At 39.0% G+C, this 24688-nt stretch overlaps 1 protein-coding gene across 33 annotated transcripts in view; it reads left to right on the forward strand.

The window, feature by feature from the left end:
* Positions 1-23285, forward strand: part of mical3a (microtubule associated monooxygenase, calponin and LIM domain containing 3a) — a 79716-nt gene extending 56431 nt beyond the window's left edge. For 22 of the 33 annotated variants that reach the window (XM_068313213.1, XM_068313211.1, XM_068313217.1 and 19 more), the window contains 15 exons: positions 381-443; positions 1622-1696; positions 1836-1949; positions 2415-2494; positions 3089-5153; positions 5246-5340; positions 6271-6447; positions 7671-7721; positions 8483-8590; positions 10183-10276; positions 12167-12217; positions 15908-15973; positions 18492-18591; positions 20056-20129; positions 20233-23285. In XM_068313213.1, the coding sequence (XP_068169314.1) occupies positions 381-443; positions 1622-1696; positions 1836-1949; positions 2415-2494; positions 3089-5153; positions 5246-5340; positions 6271-6447; positions 7671-7721; positions 8483-8590; positions 10183-10276; positions 12167-12217; positions 15908-15973; positions 18492-18591; positions 20056-20129; positions 20233-20417 (3398 nt within the window). In that variant the 3' untranslated portion in view covers positions 20418-23285. The remainder of the gene's footprint in view (positions 1-380; positions 444-1621; positions 1697-1835; positions 1950-2414; positions 2495-3088; positions 5154-5245; positions 5341-6270; positions 6448-7670; positions 7722-8482; positions 8591-10182; positions 10277-12166; positions 12218-15907; positions 15974-18491; positions 18592-20055; positions 20130-20232) is intronic. The other 11 variants (XM_068313222.1, XM_068313236.1, XM_068313229.1 and 8 more) reach the window with 9 other exon arrangements.
* The last annotated feature ends 1403 nt before the right edge of the window (positions 23286-24688 follow it).

Below are 24688 nucleotides of genomic sequence, written 5' to 3' on the forward strand. Positions count from 1 at the left end.
CGGCTGCTGTTCTGTTCATGTGTTTGTGTCTGAGGAGACAGCTCCACCAACTAACCCACCTGTTGTTTTTAATCATCTGTGATTTTGTACGTTTTGTTTTTTTTTCTTTGTCACATTGCTCTTTTCCCCTCGGAATGTCTAATTTGGTGTTCTGCCTTTAAATTTGCCATTCAAAGTCGCTGCTTGTCATCTGAGGTTTATTTAAAAGTTCGTCAACCACATTCCACTACGTTACATAACCCCTCGTCAGTTCTTTTGATTTTTGTTCTGCATTTTCCCTTTGTATTCTTATGTTCTTTCCCATGTGTCTAATTTAATTTACTGTGATTCTCCTGCCATCTGTCCCCTGTTGTTCTGTATCCTCTGCTATGTGAACCTAGCCCCTGCCCACACATCCGCCCGTCACGAGGCAGTGAGAGTCTGGTTGGAGTCGATGACTGGAGGTAGCACAGACTTAAATGGGATCACGACATCTCATTTTAGACTCGTTCTCCATCTTTCTATTGGCTGTCATTTTGCTGGAGCATGCAAAAACAAATGCCGAAAAACTCACAAGCATGCATGCGGTCAAGCTGTTACACTCAAGAATCCTCTTCTCTTGAGGTCAGATAGACCTCATCCAGTCCTTGTAACTAAATGTTATTTTCTCTTCACTCACCTAGTCTTAAATTCCAGAGACATGCGTAATACATTGAGTATGTCTTTTGGAATCTGCTATCACTGTTGTTATGTTTTTTGGATTAACCCTGAAATGGCTTTTTCTTTTACGAAGTTGAGTTTTCATCAGTTGCAGTGAGAGCACATCCACTTGAATGTGTTGACAGCACTTGTTTGGGGTTGAAAGCTTAGCAAAGATCTCTCTCTTAGAAGAAGATGATGCATCAATGAATGTCTGTGCACCCACCTGAACATTCAGCGGAAATGCCTTTGTGATAACAAAGGAAAAATGGAATAAATTAAATGCGAGACTCTGATTGCCTTTCCCAACAGGTTTCATTTTTATGAAGGACTGCAGCTTGTCTCTGAACCAATGTCTTAAGTAGAGGTCGACGAACAGTGGATTTTCAAAACTTACGATTGTTTATATCAGGAAAAAAAATGCTTATACTGATTGTATAGGTTCTACTTAATTGGCCAACCTCTAGTCTTAACCATACGTTGGTTGTGCTTTTGCTTAGTTAAAATTTCAGCCGTTTGCCTTTTCAGAAATCTAGAGCTGCATGTATCTTTTTACTAATACTTTTCATTGGTTCATATTTATTGACCTGACCTACTGTGCATGATTTTTATAGTCAGAACTATTTAGGATGTCATTACAAGAAAATTAGCATAAAAGCTGTCCCGTGAAAATAATGGATTTTGGTTTCAACGCCCGCTCATACTTTAATTATTTTCCTATTACAGCAATTTTAAAATCTTGGTCCTCATAGATTTTTTAGAAGGCTAACTTTGAAGTGTGGTGCTCTTTGAAATAATAACCACTACTCTTAATAACTGTAATAATGACTGATTAAAATTCAGTGGAGGTTGTTAGGAGCTGAAAAGGTTCTTGCTGTGTTATTGACTGAAAAGAAATGTTAAACCACCGGCCTCATATTTTGCTATTTCTTTGTCATGCCAGAGTTGTGTGAGGATGAGGATTTGGAAGCGGAAGCAGACAGCCCAGATATGGAGCCTGGAACAGAGATGGATCAAGGTGAGTAATGCAAGTAATAATGAATCTGTCAATTCTTAGACAACATTGTTGAACTGGAACTTTGTTTCATACATAAATGATTAAAGTCACAAAGTTCTCTAACGCTACATTAACCCCACATTGTTTTTTTAAATTCCAGATGACATCCCCTCAGATGCGGAAGCCGAGGCTCGTTTGCATCAACCGGAGCATGTCGAAGTGCTTCCTGAGGAAGACAGAAAGTCGGAAAGTTTGAGATTGTCCTCCAGTATCGGTACATGCCACTGACAACTCTTTAAAACCAAGGATTTTCAAAAAATGGAAAGCAGGTCTCCTGCGGGGGGCTCAAACTTGGGGGGGGGGGGGGGGTCAGTGAATTGAAATGAAAAACTATGGAGATCATGTGGCATAAAACAGCTGAAATCTAACTGGGTTAAAATGATCACTCAAATTTTTACTTGCTGTCACAGAGCCAAGCAATGGCATACGACAAGCTCTTCTGAATTTGGTGAAGTTACAGCAACAGTAGAATAACCTTAGGGTGTAGTCAAGTAACATAATTATGATATGGTATTCAAAATATAGAAAGTTATCATATGGATCTTTTTCTTTCTTTTTTTTTTTTAAGCTTTGCCTGAGTGGCCCTTTGATAATGGAAGCCCGTACTCTGAATTGATCATCACACAGATATGCATTTTTCTAAAAATACAATGTGGTAATTTTTTTCCCCTGCTTTCAGATCAATCCAGCGTCAGCTCCATTCAAAAAGGAGATGTTCATCCTTCCCCACACAAACCATCTCCAGATTCTGAAATGCAGGTGAGGTATTTCAATGTGTCTCACTTTCACTATTTAATGCCAGTTTTGACTAAATCCAGACATGCTGGCTATTTAATGAGCCTAGGTAAAATTTGGCTTTTTTCCAGTTAATCTCTTGATCTTTGACTAATCGTACTTTACTAGTTACACTAAAGTTGAAATCAGGGCTCAAAATTGCGTCCATTTTGGTCGCATATGCGCCCAAATATTTATCAGTGCAACTATTAAATATATTTGGGAGCACCGGTGCGACTAGGGGAAAAAATCTGGTGCGCCTTTTTTTGTGAGACCGCGCTCCTACGGTCCTGCCAGGAAACAATGAGAGCGCAGCTGCGGCTGCTCTCCTGGGCGAGGGAGAGAGGTGCGTGGAACGGAGATGGATGGAGCATCTCTATCATTCCGTCAGTGCCTTGCTTTTGGGTAGGTGCTCCTAAAGTCTTTGCTGGTGCTAGTAACTTCTAAATTTGGGAGCACCAGTGCTACCAAGAAAAAAAGTTAATTTCGAGCCCTGAACTAAATTGTAGAAAATGTTGTCAAATGTTCTCATTCAAAAGACAGAAAAATATCTTGATCTTCTTGTTTGTTTTTTTCCAGATAAATTTAATTAAGTCTCCTGGTACTCGCTTTTTCTCGGAACCTTACTTACCTGACAAAACAAAGCCTGAGAAAACATCTCCCTCTGCTCCTCCAAGTGATAAGAGCCCCATTTCCCCCTCTCCTGTTCTGTACAATCCTTCCTCTGTCCCTTTACCTACTTTTGAGGGTTCTACTACTTCCCCTATCAAAATCCCTGCCTCACCCGGTCCCAGGTCAAACACCGAATCACCAGTCAGCTCTCCTGTCAAGCCAGCTATCGAGTCATCTGTCAAATCGCTCATCAAATCCCCTATCCAGTCACCTATCGGCTCCCCAATCTGCTCTCAGCCTACTCCCCTAGCAGAGACATGCTCTTCCAAATCTCCTGTATACCCTCATCACTCTATTTGCCCCCTCACTGGCAACCCCCTCTCCCCAATCTGCACTCAGCCCTGCCAGCAACCCTCATCACCCCTCACCTCTGAGTCTCCTGTGAGAATTCAGCCTGTCCCTGGGGTCACTTCAACACCTATTATCAAAGCAGATGGTGGCATGTCTGAGTCCTCAAAATCAGCAGATTCCTCAACGGTAGAAACACCATCTAAAAAGACAGACATCATTGAGGAGTTTTGGTTAAAGAGTGCCGAGATCCGGAAGAGTCTTGGTCTAACTCCCTTGGACCGCAGTAGTAAAATCTTAGAGAAGAGTGTTGTTAAGGCTCCGATACAGGAATCCACCACTGTGAAGACACAGTCTCAAGAAGTGTGTGAGGAACAAAAGCCTGCTTTTACTGGCCGAGCAGTCATTCGCAGGCTCAACATCACTCTTGAGGGTCAGGTAATTACCCCCATTGCTCCTGTGGAGCCCAAGAGTAATTACTCTGACAAGAAGGACCCCAGCAGCAGCTCTGGCTTGGGGTTGAATGGGAGCATGGCCACAAGCCAGACAGCAAACAGTGACAGCTGCAATACCTCTGACTCCACCATGCTCACCCCACCATCGAGCCCACCACCACCTGTGCCTGCAAATCAGTCTCCAGCTGTGCTCAGGCAGCACAGACATCAGGCGTCCTGGAATAACAGGGCAGAAAAACCTCTGTCTGAGCATACCAAAGAGCCAGCTAAATCCAAGAGTCCTGTTCCTGCACCGAGGACCCAGCTGAGCCCAGTTGCTGCACCTAAAGCCGCTCCCAGGAAAGTCTCTTCACCTCAGGAAGCTCCAGAAACAACTCCAGTGGTTATGAGGGAGAAGAACAAGAAGCCCCGATCGGAGGAGTTGAGGAAGTCATTTGTGGAGACAGTAGAGGAGATCCCTTTTGCTGATGACGTGGAAGAGACCTATGATGAGCGGACACCAGATACAGGCACGAACAGGTACTATACTCCATCCACCAATAAGCCGGACAGGGAAAGACCTCCCATGCATCTGGTTCTGGCAATGGAAAACGGTAAACCCAATATACCTGTCAACCCGGCCTCTAAGACCCAGAGGGCAACTCAATTCTCCACCGAGGCCAAGGAGATCGCTGAGGAGAGAATAAGAGCAAGAGAAAAGTCCATCAAGAGCCAAGCTCTCAAAGATGCCATGGCAAAGCAGTTAAACAAAATGAAAGAATCTGACACAGCTGCGCCCCCTAAGGTGGCCTGGAGTGTAACCCCAGATACTTCTGGGAAATGTAAAAAGGCAGCCATATCGCCAAAGACATCAGCTGTGAAATCTCTGGAGTCTAAGAAGGCAGAGACTTTACCCGAGCGTTTCCTCAGCAGCAACAAGAGCTTGGATAGCTCTGTAGCTTCTTCAGACAGCTCCACAACAAGTAAGACCAAGAAACGAAGCTCTCTCTTCTCACCACGCAAGAACAAAAAGGAGAAAAAAGCCAAGAACGACAACATGAGGCTTTCTGGCACAGACAAGACACCCCCGAAACACAAGTCACTGTGGAAGGCTGTCTTCTTGGGATACAAGAAGGACAAGAAGAAAAGGGATGATAAATCATGTTCTAGTACGCCCTCCTCGAGTTCCACCACTCAGGACTCTGGAAAGAAGAGAATGTCGCCTTCTGGAAGATCATCAGTCGAGAAAGGTGATGCAATGCAGTTTTTGGATGTGATACTTATTAGCTACAGTTCTAGAGCAATACACAAATATCTTGTCTTTGCTTATTTTTTATCCCAGACATGAAATCACGCAGAAACTTGAGTTTCTCTGAGGACTCAGACCTGTCCTGTGATGATGTTCTGGAGAGGTCTTCCCAGAAGTCAAAGGCAGATGTGAGTGAGAACAGATACCTTTACACTCGATAAACTTTGTCATTAGATACATACATTTTAGAATAGGTTTATTGGTAGAATATACTATTGATCAGCTGATTAAAATAACCACATCCAACAAGAGCAGCTGAAATAGATCCAGGTATATCACAGTACATTTTGCAAATAAACCTGACATAAACTAGGGGCTGAATAATACCGCTTTCGCCTGGAGACAGTATATCTTATATAACATTTTTCGGTGCAGACCAACTTCCCAGAATCGGTCCAGTGAGTTATTGATGTTATAGGTCCAGGAAAGCACGATTGTAAATCTTCATGGCCCACTTATTTTCTCACATTTATTCATAAGCTGATTTTGTTGGGTAATTTTAGCAAAGAACACATTTTCAATGGCTTAATCTGACATCCAGTTAGCATGGCTAAAATTTAACAATCATTTTCAAAATTATTAATCTGTTGATTATCTTCATCATTGATCAGTAAAATATTTTACCTATTAAATGCTGAGTAATGCAATGCACTATCCAAAATGCATTAAAGCATGGCAGTGTCTTAGAGCTCAAATTGATTTTCTGCAATTGCTTCTTTTATTCAACCAACAGTCCAAAACAAAAATTTTATACTTTCTACTTCATATATAGCAAAGGGAAGCAATAAATATATGCATTTACAAGCTACAACTAGCAAATGTTTTGAATGGATTCATTATCAAAATAGTCCATTGATTCATTGGCTAATTTTTTTTCTACTGGTAAAATGAACAACTTCCTATATATACCCTATATCTTTCCTTGGCAGATGTACCTGTTTAGACTTTCCCAAGACACAGTGAATGACATTTGTGTTTAGAAAAACAAAGTTTCATCAGTATATGATTTGCATCCATTTCTGTTTCACTTTCCTTTAAATCATTTGTTTCACTCCCAGCGGCACATGGACATCTTTGACCTAGTATCAGGCATGCAGAAGGAAGTGATAAAGGAGGAAAAACTGGAGAAGCAGAAAAGGAGGGAATTGCAGGAAAGAAAGATGTTGACAGAAAGAAAAAAAGGAAGAGAGCGGGAAAAAGAGATTGATCAGGAGAAGGAGAAAGACAATGAGGAGGTATTATGCAGAGGAGGTTAAATGATTTTGAATTTTAAATTAACATAATTTTGTAAGTAGGCCGTATTACTGTATTTGATATTCTACTAGATTATTTAAAGCATCTCTCTGACATCAAGATATCACAATACTCATACCATAGCTTTGAATTTGTTCCCACAGATGCAGACTTTTGAATATTTTTAAACCTTGATTTTGAGGAGTCATGAGTCACAGTATCATCTGTTACCGATGAACCTCCTTATTGTTATTCCACAACTTTCATTCAGTTGTTAGATTCAGATTCAGAAGAAGCACCTACGTTCGAACACCAAATCAGCCATTGAAGCACAGTTTAAGATACCGTATATTGTTCTGAACTTTCGTCCATTTTTAGAGTACAGTAATGTCAAAATAAAGCATGTACTCCTTTTACAGATTATACAATCAGTGATTAAAAATGGATTTTCAATAGGTTGAGTGCTGGAATATGACATGTTAAATGTGCATAATGATATCCATTTGCAGAATTACACAATTGGTGAGTTCTGTGTTCATTAAATATGCAGGTAGAATACATCTGATTATCTGGCAGAGTCATTTTAATATGAAACCAGTCGCATTATTTATGTTGACCTGAAGTTCAAAATTATTTTCCCCTCTGCTGCCAAGTCTTATGTGTGTGTTTGCTTCAGTGACTTTAGATCCATACATAGTTCAGGGCCAGGGGCATCAACAATCTTGAATCACAATTTGTTATTCTTTTGTTAGAAATGAATTTGAACTTTTTTCAACTACATAATTACATCCCCCATAGCAGTGATGTATTGTAATTGGAAGACTAAAGCTGTCCCATGCCTGTCAGTCCGTACTTCAATAAGAGCCACAGTGTAGACTAGCCTTGTCTTGTGTTGTTGTGTTGACTGTTAGATTAGATTTTTGACTGTGTTACATAGTCCTTGTAGTCCGCTGTAGCTGCTTTATTGTGAGAGTGGTCTGTAAATGTTTCGGTCTTTAGAATCTGAAAACTGGACTAATGTCTGATTAACAGATATGTACAAAGTTGCTTCTACCTTCCATTTTTGTTTTGGTGTGGGATATTAACTGCCTGTTTTGATTGTACCAGCTAAATGATGACTTTCTTTGTTTTATTTTAAAAATATTTAACACAATCATTAACCCATTTAATCATATCATTTGTGTCATGTTTGTTTCCACCTGTTTTTTGTTTTGTCTCCCCCAAGTCTGTTTATGTCCCTCACGCTCTGGCGTTCAAGAGATCATACGCCACCAAGGTAGTATTACATATGCTTCCATTGGTCTCCCTCCCCCCTGCACCCCTGGCCTCCTACGCTTGTGCCAGTAATAACACCTTTTGTGCATCTGGGCTCAAACTAACTGTCCTATGGATGCATGTGACAGTCTGCCCACTGCACCTGCGCACTCACTGCTGGATATCCTCTCTGCTAAAACACGACCCTCGTGGCTCAGTTTTATGGTCACAATGTTGCATCTGCCTCTCTCGATATCAGGTCCTCTGTCTGGTATAATATTAACCTCCCTATCGTCACTGTGGCACTATTTTCCCTCCAGTCCAGCTGCTGGAAAAACTCACTTTTTGTTCTTCAAAGCTATTCTCTATTTTTCTCCTGATTTATGCCAACTTTATGTCCTTCAAAAGTCAGGTAGTAGGCTCCCTGCTTATTCACATAATGTACTGCCAATTGTTATGGAAAATGTCACAATGTGAAGATTAATCATGACTGTGACAGCAGTGGTGCAGTTAATTTACGTCACATTGTATTCTATGGTTTGTTATTGATTTATAGGCCTAGAGAAGCCTGTAGATTGTGCTATGAATATCTCTAAACCTCTTATATTGTCATAGTCAGTCCTGTCCCTCAGCTTCTACATGCTCTCATCAGTCCCCTTTCTTTTCTGTTATGGTTTTTCCTGCAGGGCCATGGCCCTATGGAGTCTGCTTCACATATCAGTAAGTACTTTTTTTCATTTTTCTGACCTGTTTTTGCTCTTCTTGTTGTTGGTATTACACCAGAAAACGTACACGGAAGAAGAGCTAAATGCCAAGCTGACACGAAGGGTCCAGAAAGCTGCACGGCGACAAGCCAAGCAGGAGGAACTCAAGAGGCTGCACAGAGCACAGGTAAAAGACCGTGATCCACCAGGACGCTTGGATGGATATGTTTGAAATCATTTCATGCTCTATTGATTTTTGGCTGAACCATGTTTTGATCAGAGCTAAACTTCAAATGATATAAAACTAAAAACTGTATGTGAAGTTCTTCCTGGTTCACTGAGAGTTACTAATTCTCTGAAGAATTACCGACTCTGTGTGATGAATCACATCTCTCTAATACAACAGATTCACATTTTACAATACTCAGATGTTCCACCATCTGGCTTCCTGGAGTGGGTATTGATTTTGAACATCTCCTGGAAATGGCTCTTTTAGCATCAGTGACCTGCCCCTTACTGTCTGAGTAATGTCCTGAATGTTGAACAGACTTTTCTTTTGTTTTTGGGTCAGCAGTTGTGTACTTACTGGAGTTCATCGTGAAGCCCTTTCAGTATGTAAATTTAGATTTTAAAATAAAAAAAAAAGATGAAAGATGGCACAGGGTTTTTCAAATAACAAAGCTAAAATATGTAATGCTATCATCATATCTCAAATTCAATCGCCCCTTGGGCACAAATAGTTTTTTTTTTAATATGAATTTTGATATTGAAGTTTTGTGAGACGAATGTTTGAATTAGAATGCTGAGAGACAACAATGAAAGAGCTTTGCACACTGATTTATCCATGATGCAGCAGCACACAAAAGGTTCATTTTGCAAAGTAAACCTTGTGTGTCAGTCATGCAGCAGCGATTATGCTGACCTCAGCATTAAACCAATACTAAAATATCTCCAACTCAAGGCTTGATTAGCTGGCCGGCATTTTTGCTTACTTTTATTGACTGTTTGTGGATCTAAAACCAAACTTCTGGTAGCTGTGCTGCACTGATAAGGTTGAGGGTGAGGAGGTTCAAGTCTGCAAAGAGAAGATATACTGTATTTTAAATGAAGCTCATTTTTATAATTTTTTGTACACATCTCTCACTCTATTCCTCACATCACTGTACCCACCTTCTAATATAAAATTACACATCTGGCACTAAAAACGATAACAAATAATTTCATTCCTAATAATTTACACATACAGTAGCATATGGTAACTGTTGTAAAAGCATTTAAATTTCATTAAATCATAACAAAAATGTTGAAGGTTTCTCTGATCACAGAGAAACCTTTCATCCATTTAGCCACGACTACTCCTTTTAATATCCATGATCAATTAAAGGTGTTACCTGGGCTGCAGAGGAGCTTATTGTAATGCACTTTTTTCTTTGTGTGTAAAGTCATTTAATAATATTTGTCAGAACAGGCTTAGAAACTTGCAGACAGTAACACCAGGCTGATTCAAAGTGATCATATCTCACCTAGAGACATTCATTTTTAATAAGGGTTTTAATGACGGTAAATTGTTGCATAATTTTTTTCAAAGATAACCTCTGCAACCACCTCCCTATGAGACTTGTTGTACAAATGAGTTGCAATTAGTGGAAACTGTATCTGCCATTATTGGGTGCAGCACTGTGCAGTAACTCATTTTGTTCACACTGTACCTGCGCTCCCGTGTTTAATCGTCTGTGCATTTCATTAATAATGTGACGCTGAAATTGCTTCTGCATTCAGATCATCCAGAGACAACTGGAGCAGGTGGAGGAGAAGCAGAGACAGCTGGAAGAGAGGGGAGTAGCGGTGGAGAAAGCACTGAGAGGAGAAGCAGGTAACAGAGTTTCCCTCATACATTTTAATCAACGCGGCCATCCACTTCATATGGAATTGTGTGCCAGTACATAGATAGACGTAATGTTCAGGGATCTAAAATGTGTACAGGTAGTCGTTTTCAAATCTTAACTTTTTTTATTATTTATATGCAATTAGTGATTTGTCGTACTATAAATGATATATTTTCTGTCAAAACTTGTCTCATCATTATGAACTCCTTTAACAGAGCTCTAAAGGCAAAAGTAACAATAAGATTATTGCTTGGTATGATGTAACCTAGAGTTACTTCAGTGCTGCTGTCCCTACACAGTCTTTCTGATCTCGTTGAAATCTGTCTACTTTTATTTTTCAGAGCACATTCAAACATTTAGACCTGGGTGGAGAAATGTGTGATTGTTTCTCTGAAGTAGTAAACTCAAATTATTCTTGACGAGGGACTATCACAGACAATATACATCTGAGACGAAGAATACATTATTTGTTAGGGGAGCAGCACAGTTTATTATTTGGCATGGCTTTACAAGCACATAAAAACATCACTAGTACTCCGAAGCAATAAGACACTACTTGCCTGATGTGAGGGTTGTATGCCAGTCAGGTAGTGATAATGTACTTTATAGATCTCACAGCATTTTCCATTCTAATGAGGAGTGACTTCCGAATTAAAGCTTCGATTATGCAAATTCATTCATGTTCTCTTCAATTGCACCCATTTTTTTTCCCATCTGCTGTTTCTTGAGCCAATTGTTTGTTTTAACTTTTTTACTACTCTACTCTTTTAAAGGGTTGTGTAAAGGTACTTATACATTACCCAAACAGCACAAAAGAAGATCAGGTATTAGATTTGCTGTAGTTTCCTTTTCTTGTTTGTGACACTGTGTTGTCAGCTCCATCTGTGGCGACACACTGAAACAGTTCTCCATCTCTGAACATGTGGATATTTGTGCGTTCATAACATGTTGGCCATCGTCAGTACGAGCTGCATGCCATCAGGAGAATCTGTGTCCCTGACATAGATTTGTGTGTGTGTGTGCTCATTCTGAATGTGTTTTGTTACTTCACTCCCTCTCAATGAGGAGACTTTCCGTACTCTGATCAGGATTCTGATCATGTCACTTTTAAGAAAATGCAATCAGAATGTGACAAAATAAACACAAATGGGTCTGCAGGCTGAGGGCTTCTTTATTAAAATTTTCACCGTGGCTGAGTGACTCAACACGAATATATGTTGTGATTGTACAGTATAGTTTTTCTGTATTGCAACAAGCAACTGCTGAAATGATCTATTCAGATTTTCACTTAACACCCAGCTGCGTCTTTTAAATTAAGAACTATTACATGATTCATTTATTTTAATCAAACATTGCTGTATATGAATTGGATTGAACCTAATGTGGCTTTTTAATGTCATTTGCAATTACAAACAAATTCTCAATTTATGTGCATGCACTAATAAAATAAAAGTTTACTCAAAATGTTAGCACACGGCACACTATTTACATTACTTTGAGTGTCCAGAAAAGCGCTAGACAAATCTAATCCATTATTACTATTAAGAGGCTTTTTGTGCTTTTAGCATACTGAACCAGGCTCTTATTATTTAAGTAAATATCAGGTAGCCTTTTGCAGCCTGACTGCATTATTCCCTGAGCGGTGAGTACTGACAGACTCTCGTTGTTCTGAGTATTGCTCGGTGTCTGTGTGTACGTTTGCATGACTTGCTGTTGTTGGAGACTTGTGCATGTGTGTGTGTGTGTGTGTGTGTGTGTGTGTGTGTGTGTGTGTGTGTGTGTGCGTGTGCGTGTGCGTGTGTGTGTGTCTGTTTGTGTGCCCAGTTTGGGGGCTGTGTGAAATAACTCCAATCTCTAATATATCCCTGTCGTTATAGACTATTGGGGAGATTCTAATTACAGTGAAATCCTGGACTTGCATCTGGGCGGTATGTATTTCAAATCTGTCGCTTTAAACTAACCTAATGGCTAACCCAACCTGTCCTTGGTTTTGTTTTGTTTTGTTTGTTTTGTTTTTTGATGTTGCCCGAGTTTTGTACCTCTCACATCTATTTTAACTGACTGTCTGACAAGCCCATTGGCCGACTGGATCTTAGTGCCCCCCCACACACACACACACACATACACACACACATACACTCCCTCCACCCTCACCGGGTTTCTATTGAGGGCAGAATCACATCAAATAGAGATTAGATGTCTGGCTCATGTTGTCCTCTTAAAATCCTGTTTGATCTCAGTGAAGCTATGAATACATTAATGAGAAACTTTTGTCACTTCTCATCATGGAAGCTACACAACACAAAACTACAACAAAAAATGACAACATATTACAGAAACACAAATCCTTTAATTCAAAGAATCGTACTGCACACAAACACAGAGGATCGGCGCAGCAGACAATAGAATAAAAGTATTGAAAATTGAAACAAAAATAAGAACTCAAATATTGTCCACATTACAATCTGACATTACAAAGAAAATGATGTGCAGGCTTTGATTTTTCTTAAAGATTACTTCATCTTTTGTTAAGTGACTTTACAAAACTCACAGCAGCAGCATAATAACAGAGGCAGGAGAACAAATGTTAACTAACATTATGGGCAAGACTAACAAGGAAATGATAGTAAGTGTGTGTGCAACATGTCCTTTGTATCATGAAGCTTCATTGTTTTAAAAGCCACTAAAATATTATCATCTATTCACTGGATGGACAATGAAAGTCAATCATACATTGTCTGCCCTGCCACCTTTAACTGAATCCCCATTTCCAAAAAAGTTGGGCTAAAGCATTGAATGTAGATAAAAACATTATGCAATTATTTACAAATAATTGAAAATTATAGATGTTATTTCAGATTCTACTCCAACAAACTGGGACAGGACCGTATCATGTTGAATCACCTCATCTTGTACCAACATGGTTGAGACCGGTTTGCTATTATTTTGAAAGGAGAATGTTTTTCCATTCTTGCCTCATGTAGGATCATGTAGATTGGGGTTTGTGTTGGTCTTGGTAAAATAAACAAGACCTTCTCTGAAAAATGAACCAACAGACTTTAGGTTTTGTTCCTGAATCCAGTCAGTGATGTCACTACAGACTCACATCCGGTTTTATGGAGGTGGCATCTGAAAAGTCACAGTAATCGAATCTGTTTTTACCCTCCTTATCTTTACTTCACAAAGACTCTGGGATATTCTTTTACAAACTAAACTCATTAATTTTGAGATGATCTGTCAGGTGTCTTCTTTTCATTTATTCTTTGGAAAATCATTCCATTCCATTTCTATTTACATTTAACAGAGTGTCTCAGCTTTTTTGGGTAATTGGGTTGTTTCTTTTTCTTACTGTTAGTCAATATCATGAAAAGACCAAAACCAACAATGAGCTTCATCCTAGCAGCAAGTACCCACTAATTTTCTTCCTCAGAAACTATAAACATGTCAGTTGAACACGATTAAGCTTCAGCCAATCACACTTCTGTTCTGCCGCCTTTAACTATAGTGATAGTTGGTTTTTTAAAATATCATTTCGTTCTGAAAATAATCCCCCTGTCTGGCTATTGTTTACTAAAAATTGTAATTCCTGACTGCTTCAGGACATCATGTAATTTAAATTGTTTTCTATTACATGAAACAGAAACAAAGCCACATATTTATACCTTTATTACCAGATGATGAGCTTCATAGTGAAGCAACCGACAGGTCAGAAGAGCAGAACGCCTTGAAACAGATTTAACAAACTGTTGGTTTTAATCTTTTTTTGCTGGGTTTGTTGACAATAATAAGCATCGTTCACTTTCACTGTTACTGTATGTGTCATCTTCGTTCTACTTGTATGACACTATGTTTAAAGATATCCGCAATGGCTGAACAGATTATTGGGTTTGTAATTTGGTTTTGTCTCATCTAACTTTGTGATTGTCATAAATTTATACAGTAAACATAAGCAAACAATGCTAACAGATGCATGTTGCACCTCTTTGAGAATACAAGCCTTCAAACACTGTGATAGTGTTAAACCCACTTCAGCGTCACACACAGAAACCTAGCATGGATCTAAATTAGTGCCTATGTCTAGCTCCCTGACTTTCACATACCCGCTCAGTTGCATAGCTTACCTAGTGTGTGTGTAGTAGTGTATGTGTGTGTGTGTGTATGTGTGTCAGTAGGCAATTTTCCAAACCCTGAGGCACTAAGGATTTGGCTGTCTCCCCAACAATTAGCCTGGATCTACATATCTCAAGGAATGTCATCTCATCAGTTGTCTAAAATGCATTTTATCCTGCACACATTTGCTGCGATGAAAAAATTGTTTCATACCGTATCTTCTTCAACACAGGGGCAAAAGGGAAACCTGCATGTTTCTACATATGCGGGCAGGGTGTGTGTACCACTTTGCGTGTTGTTGTCACTCATTTGACAGAAGGCACGGAGTTTTGACAAAGTTTTGAACAAGAATTTGAACAATTGTGTTGTTCATCGGTTACAATGAACAACGCAATTGCTGAACCATTGTCTCGTCAGTTATTTTAGTTCATATAATTAGTGCGATTGCTAACACTAACTGGATGCGGTGTGTCCGTTTTCGGGGGAGGATGAATCCATGCTGACACATTTTGATTCATTGGTGGGTTTGACCACGTGACTGGCGTTGGTAGTGGAACTGAAACTAAAGCCATTATTAACATGTCTGAAAGTTTGTCTTGATAAATATTTTCTAGTCATTTCAATCCACTCCATAAATGATTATTCAGCTATGGATATACTAAAGGGTAAGTGCTAATGATGGATTTCATAAAAGCTGTTGCACTATTTGGCCATAAAATTTCAATTGGGAATTAAAGGTAGATATTTTATAAGATAACACTTTTAGCAGATGTAATTTTTGTTCTCTGTGATAGTCCCTTGAAGTTGTCTCTCTCAACCTCTCTCCCCACCAGTCTTAACAGTCTTACAATACAGTGTTTGATTAACAATGTCGATATTCTCCTGTAACCCTCTTCACTCAACACTTCTGTGATAAATTTTTTTGGTGTATTTGGTCATGATCCTGGATATTTTACTAGGGTTTAATTTGCACTTCAGTCGTAGCTGCAGCCGATAAGTTGCCTCACCAGCCAAGTGGCTCGTGTTCAGGTAGTGCTTACAGGCAAAAGTGTCTGATGAAGCAATCATCTAAGTCATGGTAAAAAGATCAAACCATTTTGTGTCCTGTGAGCTATTTGTTTTTACTATTGCCATCGTTACTCTCATTGGGTGATGATGGCTAACTGAATTTTTACTGTAAAACAACAAATGCAACAGAAACCAGATGGATCTCTTTCCCCTTCTGTCCTGGGTCTGGTCTTGTTTTCCGATTTTTACCCCTTTTGTTTCATCCCTCACGCCACAGGGCTTACCTCTCCTACCTGCTCTCTCTAGGTGACTTCTCCTCTCCCTGTCATACTGCTCCTGTTCTTTTTTGATTTTCTCCCTTAGTGTTGTTTCTCCTTCATCACATCCCACCTTCACCTCATCACCTTTTCACATCTCTGCTTTTCATCCTGTACTATATCAATCATTCCGTCCCTCACACCCTTCTTGGTCACTCCCTTTTTCCCTCTGTCTTGTGGAAGTTGAACCCTTTGTGGGGATGCCACGCCGAAGACCTCTCCCCTTCTGCCCCTGCTGTTCTCCTGAAGGTAACGTAACCTCACTGCCCTTGCTGGCAGGTTACCGTGGCAACTGTAAGGACCTGGGCTACTGCCTCGTGACCTTCACTAATAATATTCCCAATTAGTCTAACTTTCTTTCCCCTAGTACTGTTTTTGCATGATTGGTAGATGTCCTTAGAACCCCCCCCCCCCAACCAGGGTTTTCAAATGCTTATCACAAAGGAATTGGTTAAAACTTTTTTTTTAAAATGCTCTAAACAAGAGAAGAGAGGGAGAGTCACTATCATTAACATTAATGTACAATCACCTTGTTTCTCACAGGTTACATTTTCAGGCCTGACACAATATAATGTGAATCTGGAAGAGCAAAAAACTATCAACTGGACTTGATTTATGTTGGTTAAAGATAGTTCAAATCTCATTCAAGGGTATCAAAGAACTGAAGTGGTGAAATGTCATCAACCTAAATCAAGTTCAGTTGATCTATTAATGTAACATCTGAAAAATTGCCTTGATAATCATTATTCTAGTAAAAAGAGCAAAAAAGAAAACAACAGCAAATTAGGTTACTAATAGCATAGGCCATATGTCAACACTGCTCCCTGACCAAGGTACAATGCATGCGGCCCATCAGTCTTCAGGGGCATGATTCAGCAAGGAATTTTATTGGATCCTTGCACACCCTCAAGTTAAAATGAGAGAGCAGTTAAAGAGAGATGAGATGCAAAATATGATCACAATGAAAGAGATATGCAAATAGAATAAAATAAAATAATGAGAGGTGACATCTCACAGCGCAGTAACTGGCAATAAAACTGGAGAATGAAAGGATAAAAAAAGCACAAAGAAGATCACATAAAAGCAAGTGTTGCAGCAAGCGACTTTAAGGGGTTAATTTATCCTGTGAGTCTTACTGCTGAAGTATACTGTTCCAAAGGCACAATCGTTTTTAGATATGAACCTTTGGCACAGCCACGGTCTAGAGTCACAAACTGGTTCCTGATCAATTAAACAATCAATCGACCTTTATTTGTATAGTGTTAAAGCACATCAGCAGAGAACCCAGTAGGACCCTCCCGGGTTGGCAGTTCTGCTACATAGCGGGGAACTGGATGCCAGACCCATATTATTAAAGTCTTAAAGTCCACTCTGAAATGATAACGCAGCCAATGTAGCAATACAAGATAGAATTGGAAAGCTGTCATTTCCACTTGAATAAAAGTAACAATAGAAGTGTCATCTATTCATAAAACGATAATAAAACCGAACAATGAACACTAACACTCTTGCTCGTGGACATGTTTGTGGTTCAAAAAGTGAGAAATCAGCATGAAATTTGTATTAAATATTCAAATTGTTCAGAAAGAGGTTTTAAAATTGAATGGTACATCTGGCTTGTTCTTGTATTTAACACCTGTGTTAGGGGTAATTTTGCCTGAGCATCTAATCGGTGAAACCTGCTTTTGTGTATGTATGTGAAGTGTTTTCTTGTTACTTCTTTGCTTTTCCTGACTTGTACTGGTAGTTCTTTTAGCCTTTGTGCGAGGATCCCTTTTGCGAGGAGCTTTAGGCTGAAGTTGATGTTGGTGTAAGACTTTGAAAAAGGAAAAGATAACCACTGGGTGGTTGTGTAGGTTTCGGAAACCCAGCCCTGCTTTTATAATGCCCCCCTTTTTTTTTGTCGTGTAGCGCTCCACTCCACACGAACAACTATCTCAGGCTTTACCTCTTTTCCGGCAATGAGTAAAAACCACCCCCTGTTGTTCAATGTTTTTCCTTTTCATTTTTCATCTTCTCCAGATAAGTACGTCACACTGCGTAGCCTTCAGGTGCATTATTGAAATGGGTTAACCTTTGAATAACTGTAATGGTTGTAGCTGTTCTACTCTGTGACTGATTACAGTGATTATGAAAGTTGCACAACTGCTGATGTCAGCAGCTCTCAGACATGCTTTGCTCCCTAGCCGACTATAGAGACCGTGAACATGTCACCTAGAGAGCATGAGTCTTTTTTTTCTCTACTCAAACAGCTCAGCATGAATTGAACAAAAATGGATTCCATTTCTGCTTGTGGGTCAAAATGAAGGTGGAGGAGGGTGAAAGTATCTGGGTTTTCTGTCATATCTTAGCTACCGATTGTTATGTTTGTGTTTTCTTCAACTACCTACCGTCTCTAAAAGAAAACAGATTTGTGGAAGTATTGACTCTTGAAATGACATGTTACACAAAACCCAAACTGGGTAACACAGAATCTTAACTTTGCAATAACTGGTATTGCGTTTGTGTGTGCGTGCGCGCATGTGTGTGGTCTTGCCAAAGTTGAAGCCTGTAGTTCCACGCCATCCTCTGCGCGTCTGCTTAAAATATGGCATAAGTGACAGCGGTGGCGTAGACTCCATCCTTCCACCTCACCATGTGTCAGAAGGGACATCCTGGCTTGGCTGTCAGTGCATTGCTTGTGTCAGCCCTTTACTGTGTGACATCAGTGTCATTTCTCAGCCAGCCGGCCACTCACGCCTGCTGTGTGCTTCTTCCTTTTCTCCAGGCATGGGCAAGAAGGATGATCCCAAGCTCATGCAGGAGTGGTTCAAGCTGGTACAGGAGAAAAATGCCTTGGTCCGCTACGAGTCAGAACTCATGATATTGTAAGTACGTTACTTGACCATGTCAATCGATCAACCAGATTTGCGGCAGTTACTTAACATCCCAAAGAAGCATTGCGTAGCTGTGGTTGAGCGATGTTTTTCAATATCTTTTAGTACCTCAGCAACTAGTTCTCAATTATGTCCTTTGTATCAAATGCCGACCTAATAACCTACATGTGTCAAACTCAAGGCCCTGGGGCCAAATGTGGCCCGTCACATCATTTCATGTGGCCCGTGAGAGCATAAAACGTCAGTGTCTAAAAATGGATAGGTCAAAAGTGTGCTTTGACCATAAACTACATTTCCCACAATGCAGTAATTACATGTAAGCCCATTTTCACTTTGACAAAAGGATCGAACAAAGCTAATGTGGTTACTTGTGTTTGATGTTGTTTTTTTATTCACTTGGATAGTTTGATCCTTGATTGATGGGAGTTATGTGGGTTTCATAACTTGACAAATTAAAATGATGTGTGTTATAGCATAGAAACAAGCAATCATAATTTATCTGTGCAACTGTAATGTTTTTAACTGTAATAAGTAATCAATTTAAGTTATTAAACATTAAAAAGTAGGTACATTTATTTTACATTACATTTACTTACATTGAGTTACATTTATTTGTTACATCTGGCCCTTTTAGGACAGCCATTGTGCTGATGTCGCCCTCGGTAGAAATGAGTTTGACACCCTTGTACTAACCACTACACAGTTTGCAAAGCAACTGTACTTTTTAATCTCATCTCATAAAATTTTTATGGGAACATCCATACATTTAGGTTGGCACTGAGTTACTTTCAAAAGTATCTTTTTATAGCATGAACTCAAATATTAGTCAAGTGTATCACAGGACCTGCGAGTGGAACTAAGACATAAAAGGATCGCAAACATCTTTGAGATATTTCACCCTGAACCAAACAGATTATCTAATGTAACGCAACCTGTGATGTTAATGAAGTTCAAGGCGATGATTCAATATTAATATAAGGTCATTGAAGTATAGTAGATGAAAAAAATTACATTAACTTTATATGCCCTTAGTTTTATTATAATAAGTAATAATAATAATAAATTATGTATTTAAATGACCGGTAGCCCTGCAAATTCTACGATTTTTTAAAATCTAATAATATGTGATGATAATAAGTAGGTATTTACTTTTGTATTCTAAATAAAAAACAATTTAATTATATTCTTGCATTACAGTAATCCCTCGCTTCAAGATGCACAGCTTCACCACATCGCAGATTTTTAGTATGCAATCACATGATACCATATGTGCATGCTATTGGCTGACTGCATCCATGTGTGCACTGCCTTCCGAGACTCATGGAACGCAGCACACATGCTCGTATAGACTGTTTAAAAGACAAAAGTGTTTTAAACAGTTTACTTTCCCCTTAAATATTGACAGCTATAATCTGTCACTGCAGCAAAACAACTGTGTACATTTCTGTTCCTTAGCGCCCGGGAACTAGAGTTGGAGGACCGGCAGAGCCGACTGCAGCAGGAACTCAGAGAGCGAATGGCTGTGGAAGGTGAATACAGGACTGTTAAATTACTTCACAGCCCAATGGCTTTATCTGTGAATAAATGTATGGGAGTCATCTCTAACCCCTTGTTGTTTTGAATCTATCTCAGACCACCTGAAGACTGAGAAGGAGCTCGCTCAGGAGAAGCAGATCCTGAACGAGATGTTGGAGGTGGTAGAACAACGTGATGCCCTGGTGGCTCTCTTGGAAGAACAGAGGATCCGTGAGAAGGAGGAGGACAAAGACCTGGAGGCTGTTATGCTTTCTAAGGGCTTCAACCTCAACTGGGCTTAACGAGTTGACTTGTGATGGGCGTTCTCTGCTTAGAATGGTCATCTTTGAATAGTCTCTGTAACACCTGCAGCAGTGAATGTGTTAAGATCCCCACCAACACACAGATACACAAAGACCTCTGACTTGGCAGCAGTAGACATTGTTTACATATCCTTTGCCTGAAGGTAGTCCTGGTTAATCACTTTGCAGTTTTGCTTGCTTTCTCTGTGGGTGGAGAGGCAAGTACATTCACAGCTTTATCGTCCTAGCCTTGAAGTTGTTCCTCTCCTGCAGGAGGAGGTGGGCACATCCTGTGGGGGAATGTTGTAGACTTGTTTCATTCTGGATTGTCTAAAGGGAAGAAAACAGTTTGTTCCTGCTGATGTAAAGGAATTGTAAAAAAACACAAACTGTTTTTTGCATGTATAGGTGTGTAGAACATGTCCCATTTTCAGCAGAGTCCTCACTTCTGAAAAGGATCCCGACAGAGGTTTGTTCAAATTCTGGAATCATGTCTCCAGTCTCAGTCTTAACAATCTCAGTCTGACTGTAGAACACCCTCTGCTGAAACTATTGAGTAACAGACTTATTGTGCATCTTTATGAGTCGCAAACACGTGAAATTATTGTTCTTTTTTGCTTTTTATCACCTCACAGTGTTTAGTTTAACATTAAAAATCTAGTTTGTGGTGATATTTTATGTATTTATTACCTTTTGTTTGATTGTGAAAGATTTTTAAAATCTTCTTTCATGGGGGACTGCCCAGATTCTCATTATCTTGCACTTCTGCATTACTAATGCCTTGTTTACACGACAATGTGTTAACTGAAAACGGTGTTTTTTTCTGTCATGTTTTGAAATTATCCACATTCACATGGCCATGTCTTCACCAAAAGCCTGCTATAAGCAGGCCTGCAAAACTAACTGAAAAAGCCATATCATGCATGCAGGGGCAGTTACTGGAGATGCAAGGTTTCAAAATTAACATAATAAGATTGTAGTGGCAATGCAGCAAGTATGCATTGGAGGAGCACCAATAAACTCAACAGAATCTGGAGCACAAATAAAACATGTTGTATTAGTCTGACATGTTCTCTCCACATGCAAATATGGGTGGAACCGTAGAAGTGGGTTGGCATCATTATTTTCAGGAATCACGTTTTGCTGCTTGCTGTTTACAAGAATTTTTTTATCACTACATTAGTACCTTGAAATACGAGTTTAATTCATTCCATGACAAATGGATTTTCCACATTTAAAATAACAAATAATTTAAATCCCTTCCAGCCTTTTAAAAAGTCCCCAAGCTCCTCTAAATAATGAAAAAAATAACAACCAATGGACATGCATACTTTATCTGTGCATAATTAATTATGTTTTCCAGAATAATATGGTTTTGTCACAGTTTAACACTTGTTGCGGAACATAGCCTTCCCCTCAGCAACTGCAGCAAAACGTGTGATGTATTCTTCCGCTGCCTTAATGTCTGCACTAGATTCTTCTCCATGTCTCACCACTAAGTGGATGGGTGTTGTACCTGCCTGTCAATTAGCATCAGTGTTCCGAAGCATGACTCGTAAGTAGGATTTCGGCTCGTATCGAACAAAAGGACTGAGTGATGGCTCGTATCTCAAAAGACTTGTATGCCGAGTCATTCATGTCAAGTCACTACTGTATTTTGGGGGGACTTTTTGCCTTTAATTGATAAGACACTAAAAGATTGATATATTCTGGGAAATGGAATGTGTCTGTGTGGGGGAATGGCTGTGAAAGGTAATCACACCTTTAACAAGGGGTTTGAACGATGACACTCTGCACCCTAAGATCAAACGTTAGCTTTTTCAGGATCCTCAAAATGTTGTTCCTGTGTAAGCAATATCAAAATGCATGTTTAGTTTATATGTAAAACCATAGTCATGTTGACAGCCCATAATTTACCTCCAAACCATTACATGCCATTGATGAAGGCTCCAGGCAAGCATGTTAAACTTCTTTTTGATAACTAGAACACTTCATTTGAAGACTTAAACAATTCAATCTTATCAACATTGATGAGTCTTTTTGTGACATACAACTCTATATAAGACATTGACAGTTTACGTTTACAAGTATTTGTTCATGCTCTGTGTTTTATATTGTCTCTGGTTGTCATGAAAAGGATTTCTGTCTTTTATGTAGCTCTTTTCACTCATGTCACCAATGGACCGTCTCAGTCGGTAGATGTACTGCAATAAATGAGGCGTACAACCTCAAGAACTTTGACATTACTCACATCACACTAACAGCAGTGAACGGCAGTGTTAATATTTTACCTTTGAACAAGATGCCTTTTTCATTCTCTACTTTTTAGATATGTATTTTTTCTGTGTTGACTTGCTTTTAAAGTAATATCTGTTTATCCCACTGGAACTCAAGAATTTATTTTCTAATTCTCGTTATACAGCAGATCCCAAAAAGCATATAAATGATTTGAAATGGGCCGCTGAAGAAATGCTAAATGCAAATTGCAGCAAACAAGACTATTGTGGTTTCTTGCTTTTGGCAGTCACAGCTATTGATACCCTTAGCCTTTTTGACAACTGTTAAAGCCAAGTGGTCATTGTTTCACAGTACAAAAACACTAAGGCTATATTTATGACTTGCTATGAGCTGTGAAAAAGGTTACTTAATTTTAAAAGTTGTTTTAGATTGTGATATGTTTGACATGATTGTATTGATATTTATTAATGTGTGCAAACTGTAATATATGTAAAGAAAATGAATCCTAATTTTTAAGCTGTCCTGTTGACACATTACTTGGTATGTAAATGCTTCATGTAGCTAAAATATGCATAAGGGTGTTGGATGTATGCTGAAAATGCAATAAAACAATGCAGTTGTTCTTTTGAATATTTGCCAAGATCTCATGTTGTTTATCTGTACCTTAGGCATTTGAACATGTTTCAGCTAACCATTTATGCTCCACAAATGACAAAAATTGTGTTTGAAAGATAACATGATCAGAGTTTAGCTTTTTAGTTTAACTTGCAATATAAAAATGCATATTTACCGTTTTTATGTTAAACCATAGTCATGTAAACAGCCCTTAAACCATTGTTCGTCAGGAAAATATGGCTCCAGGCAAGCATCTTAAACTTCTTTTTGATAGGTACAACATGAAGTCCAGGCTTACTGTACTTCATTTGAATACCCAAACAACTGTCGGCAAACCCTCCGTTTCCCTGCCTAAGAGCTAGTGGACTCAGTTTAAGCCACCCCGAATGACACTGACAGCTGACGTTTATGTACAAGCATTTGTTCATGTTCAGTGTTTTATATTGTCTCTGGTTGTCATGAAAATGATTTCTCTGTCATTTATGTAGCTCATTTTACATACTGTATGTCACCAATAGATTGTGTCAGTGGATGGGTGTTGTACCTGCCTGCCAAACAGTGATGGTGTTTCAAAGCACCACTTGTATTTCTGCTTCTATCCTGAACAATGGACCAAGCACCTACTCATAGCTCAAAAAAATGTTTTGTTGAGTCACTCATATGTCAAGTTACTCCTGTAATTTTGGGGTCATTTTGCCTTTAATTGACAATACATCTAAAGATAAATATATTCTAGGAAATATGGTGAAGGCACATTGTGGCCACAGGTGTGGCCCCCTTTATACAATGTGTTGAATGATGATACTCTGCATCCCATGATCAAACGTTACATTTTTTTCAGGATCCTCATAATGTTGTTCCTGTGTAAGCAATATCAAAAATGCGTGTTCAGAAATCAGAATCAGAAAATAGTTTATTAGTTTATTGCCAGGTCCAATAAAGTTTACCACATGAGGAACTTGACGTGGTGTCGAATGCATTAAAAGGTGGCAAGAAGCAATGAGGGATCAAAATATAAGAAATATTAAAACACACACACACCGAACATGCAATGTCCGCATGTGAGCTTTACAGTATATATTTCGGTATATATACAGTATATATACAGTATATATTTCGGTATATATACAGTATATATACAGTATATATTTCGGTATATATACAGTATATATACAGTATATATTTCGGTATATATACAGTATATATACAGTATATATACAGTATATATTTCTGTGTTGACTTGCTTTTGAAATGATCACATCTGTGCATTCCACTGGAACTCTAGATTTTTATTATATAGTTGTAAAAATTATAAACATAACGACTATATAACAATAATAACAAGAACAACGGTAACTATGAAACAACTATATAAACACTGTACTACAATTCATGCACTTATTTTGGAAGGAATTCAA

This window comes from Antennarius striatus, chromosome 4 (genome assembly GCF_040054535.1).
Source record: "Antennarius striatus isolate MH-2024 chromosome 4, ASM4005453v1, whole genome shotgun sequence".
Classification (NCBI taxonomy): Eukaryota; Metazoa; Chordata; class Actinopteri; order Lophiiformes; family Antennariidae; genus Antennarius; species Antennarius striatus.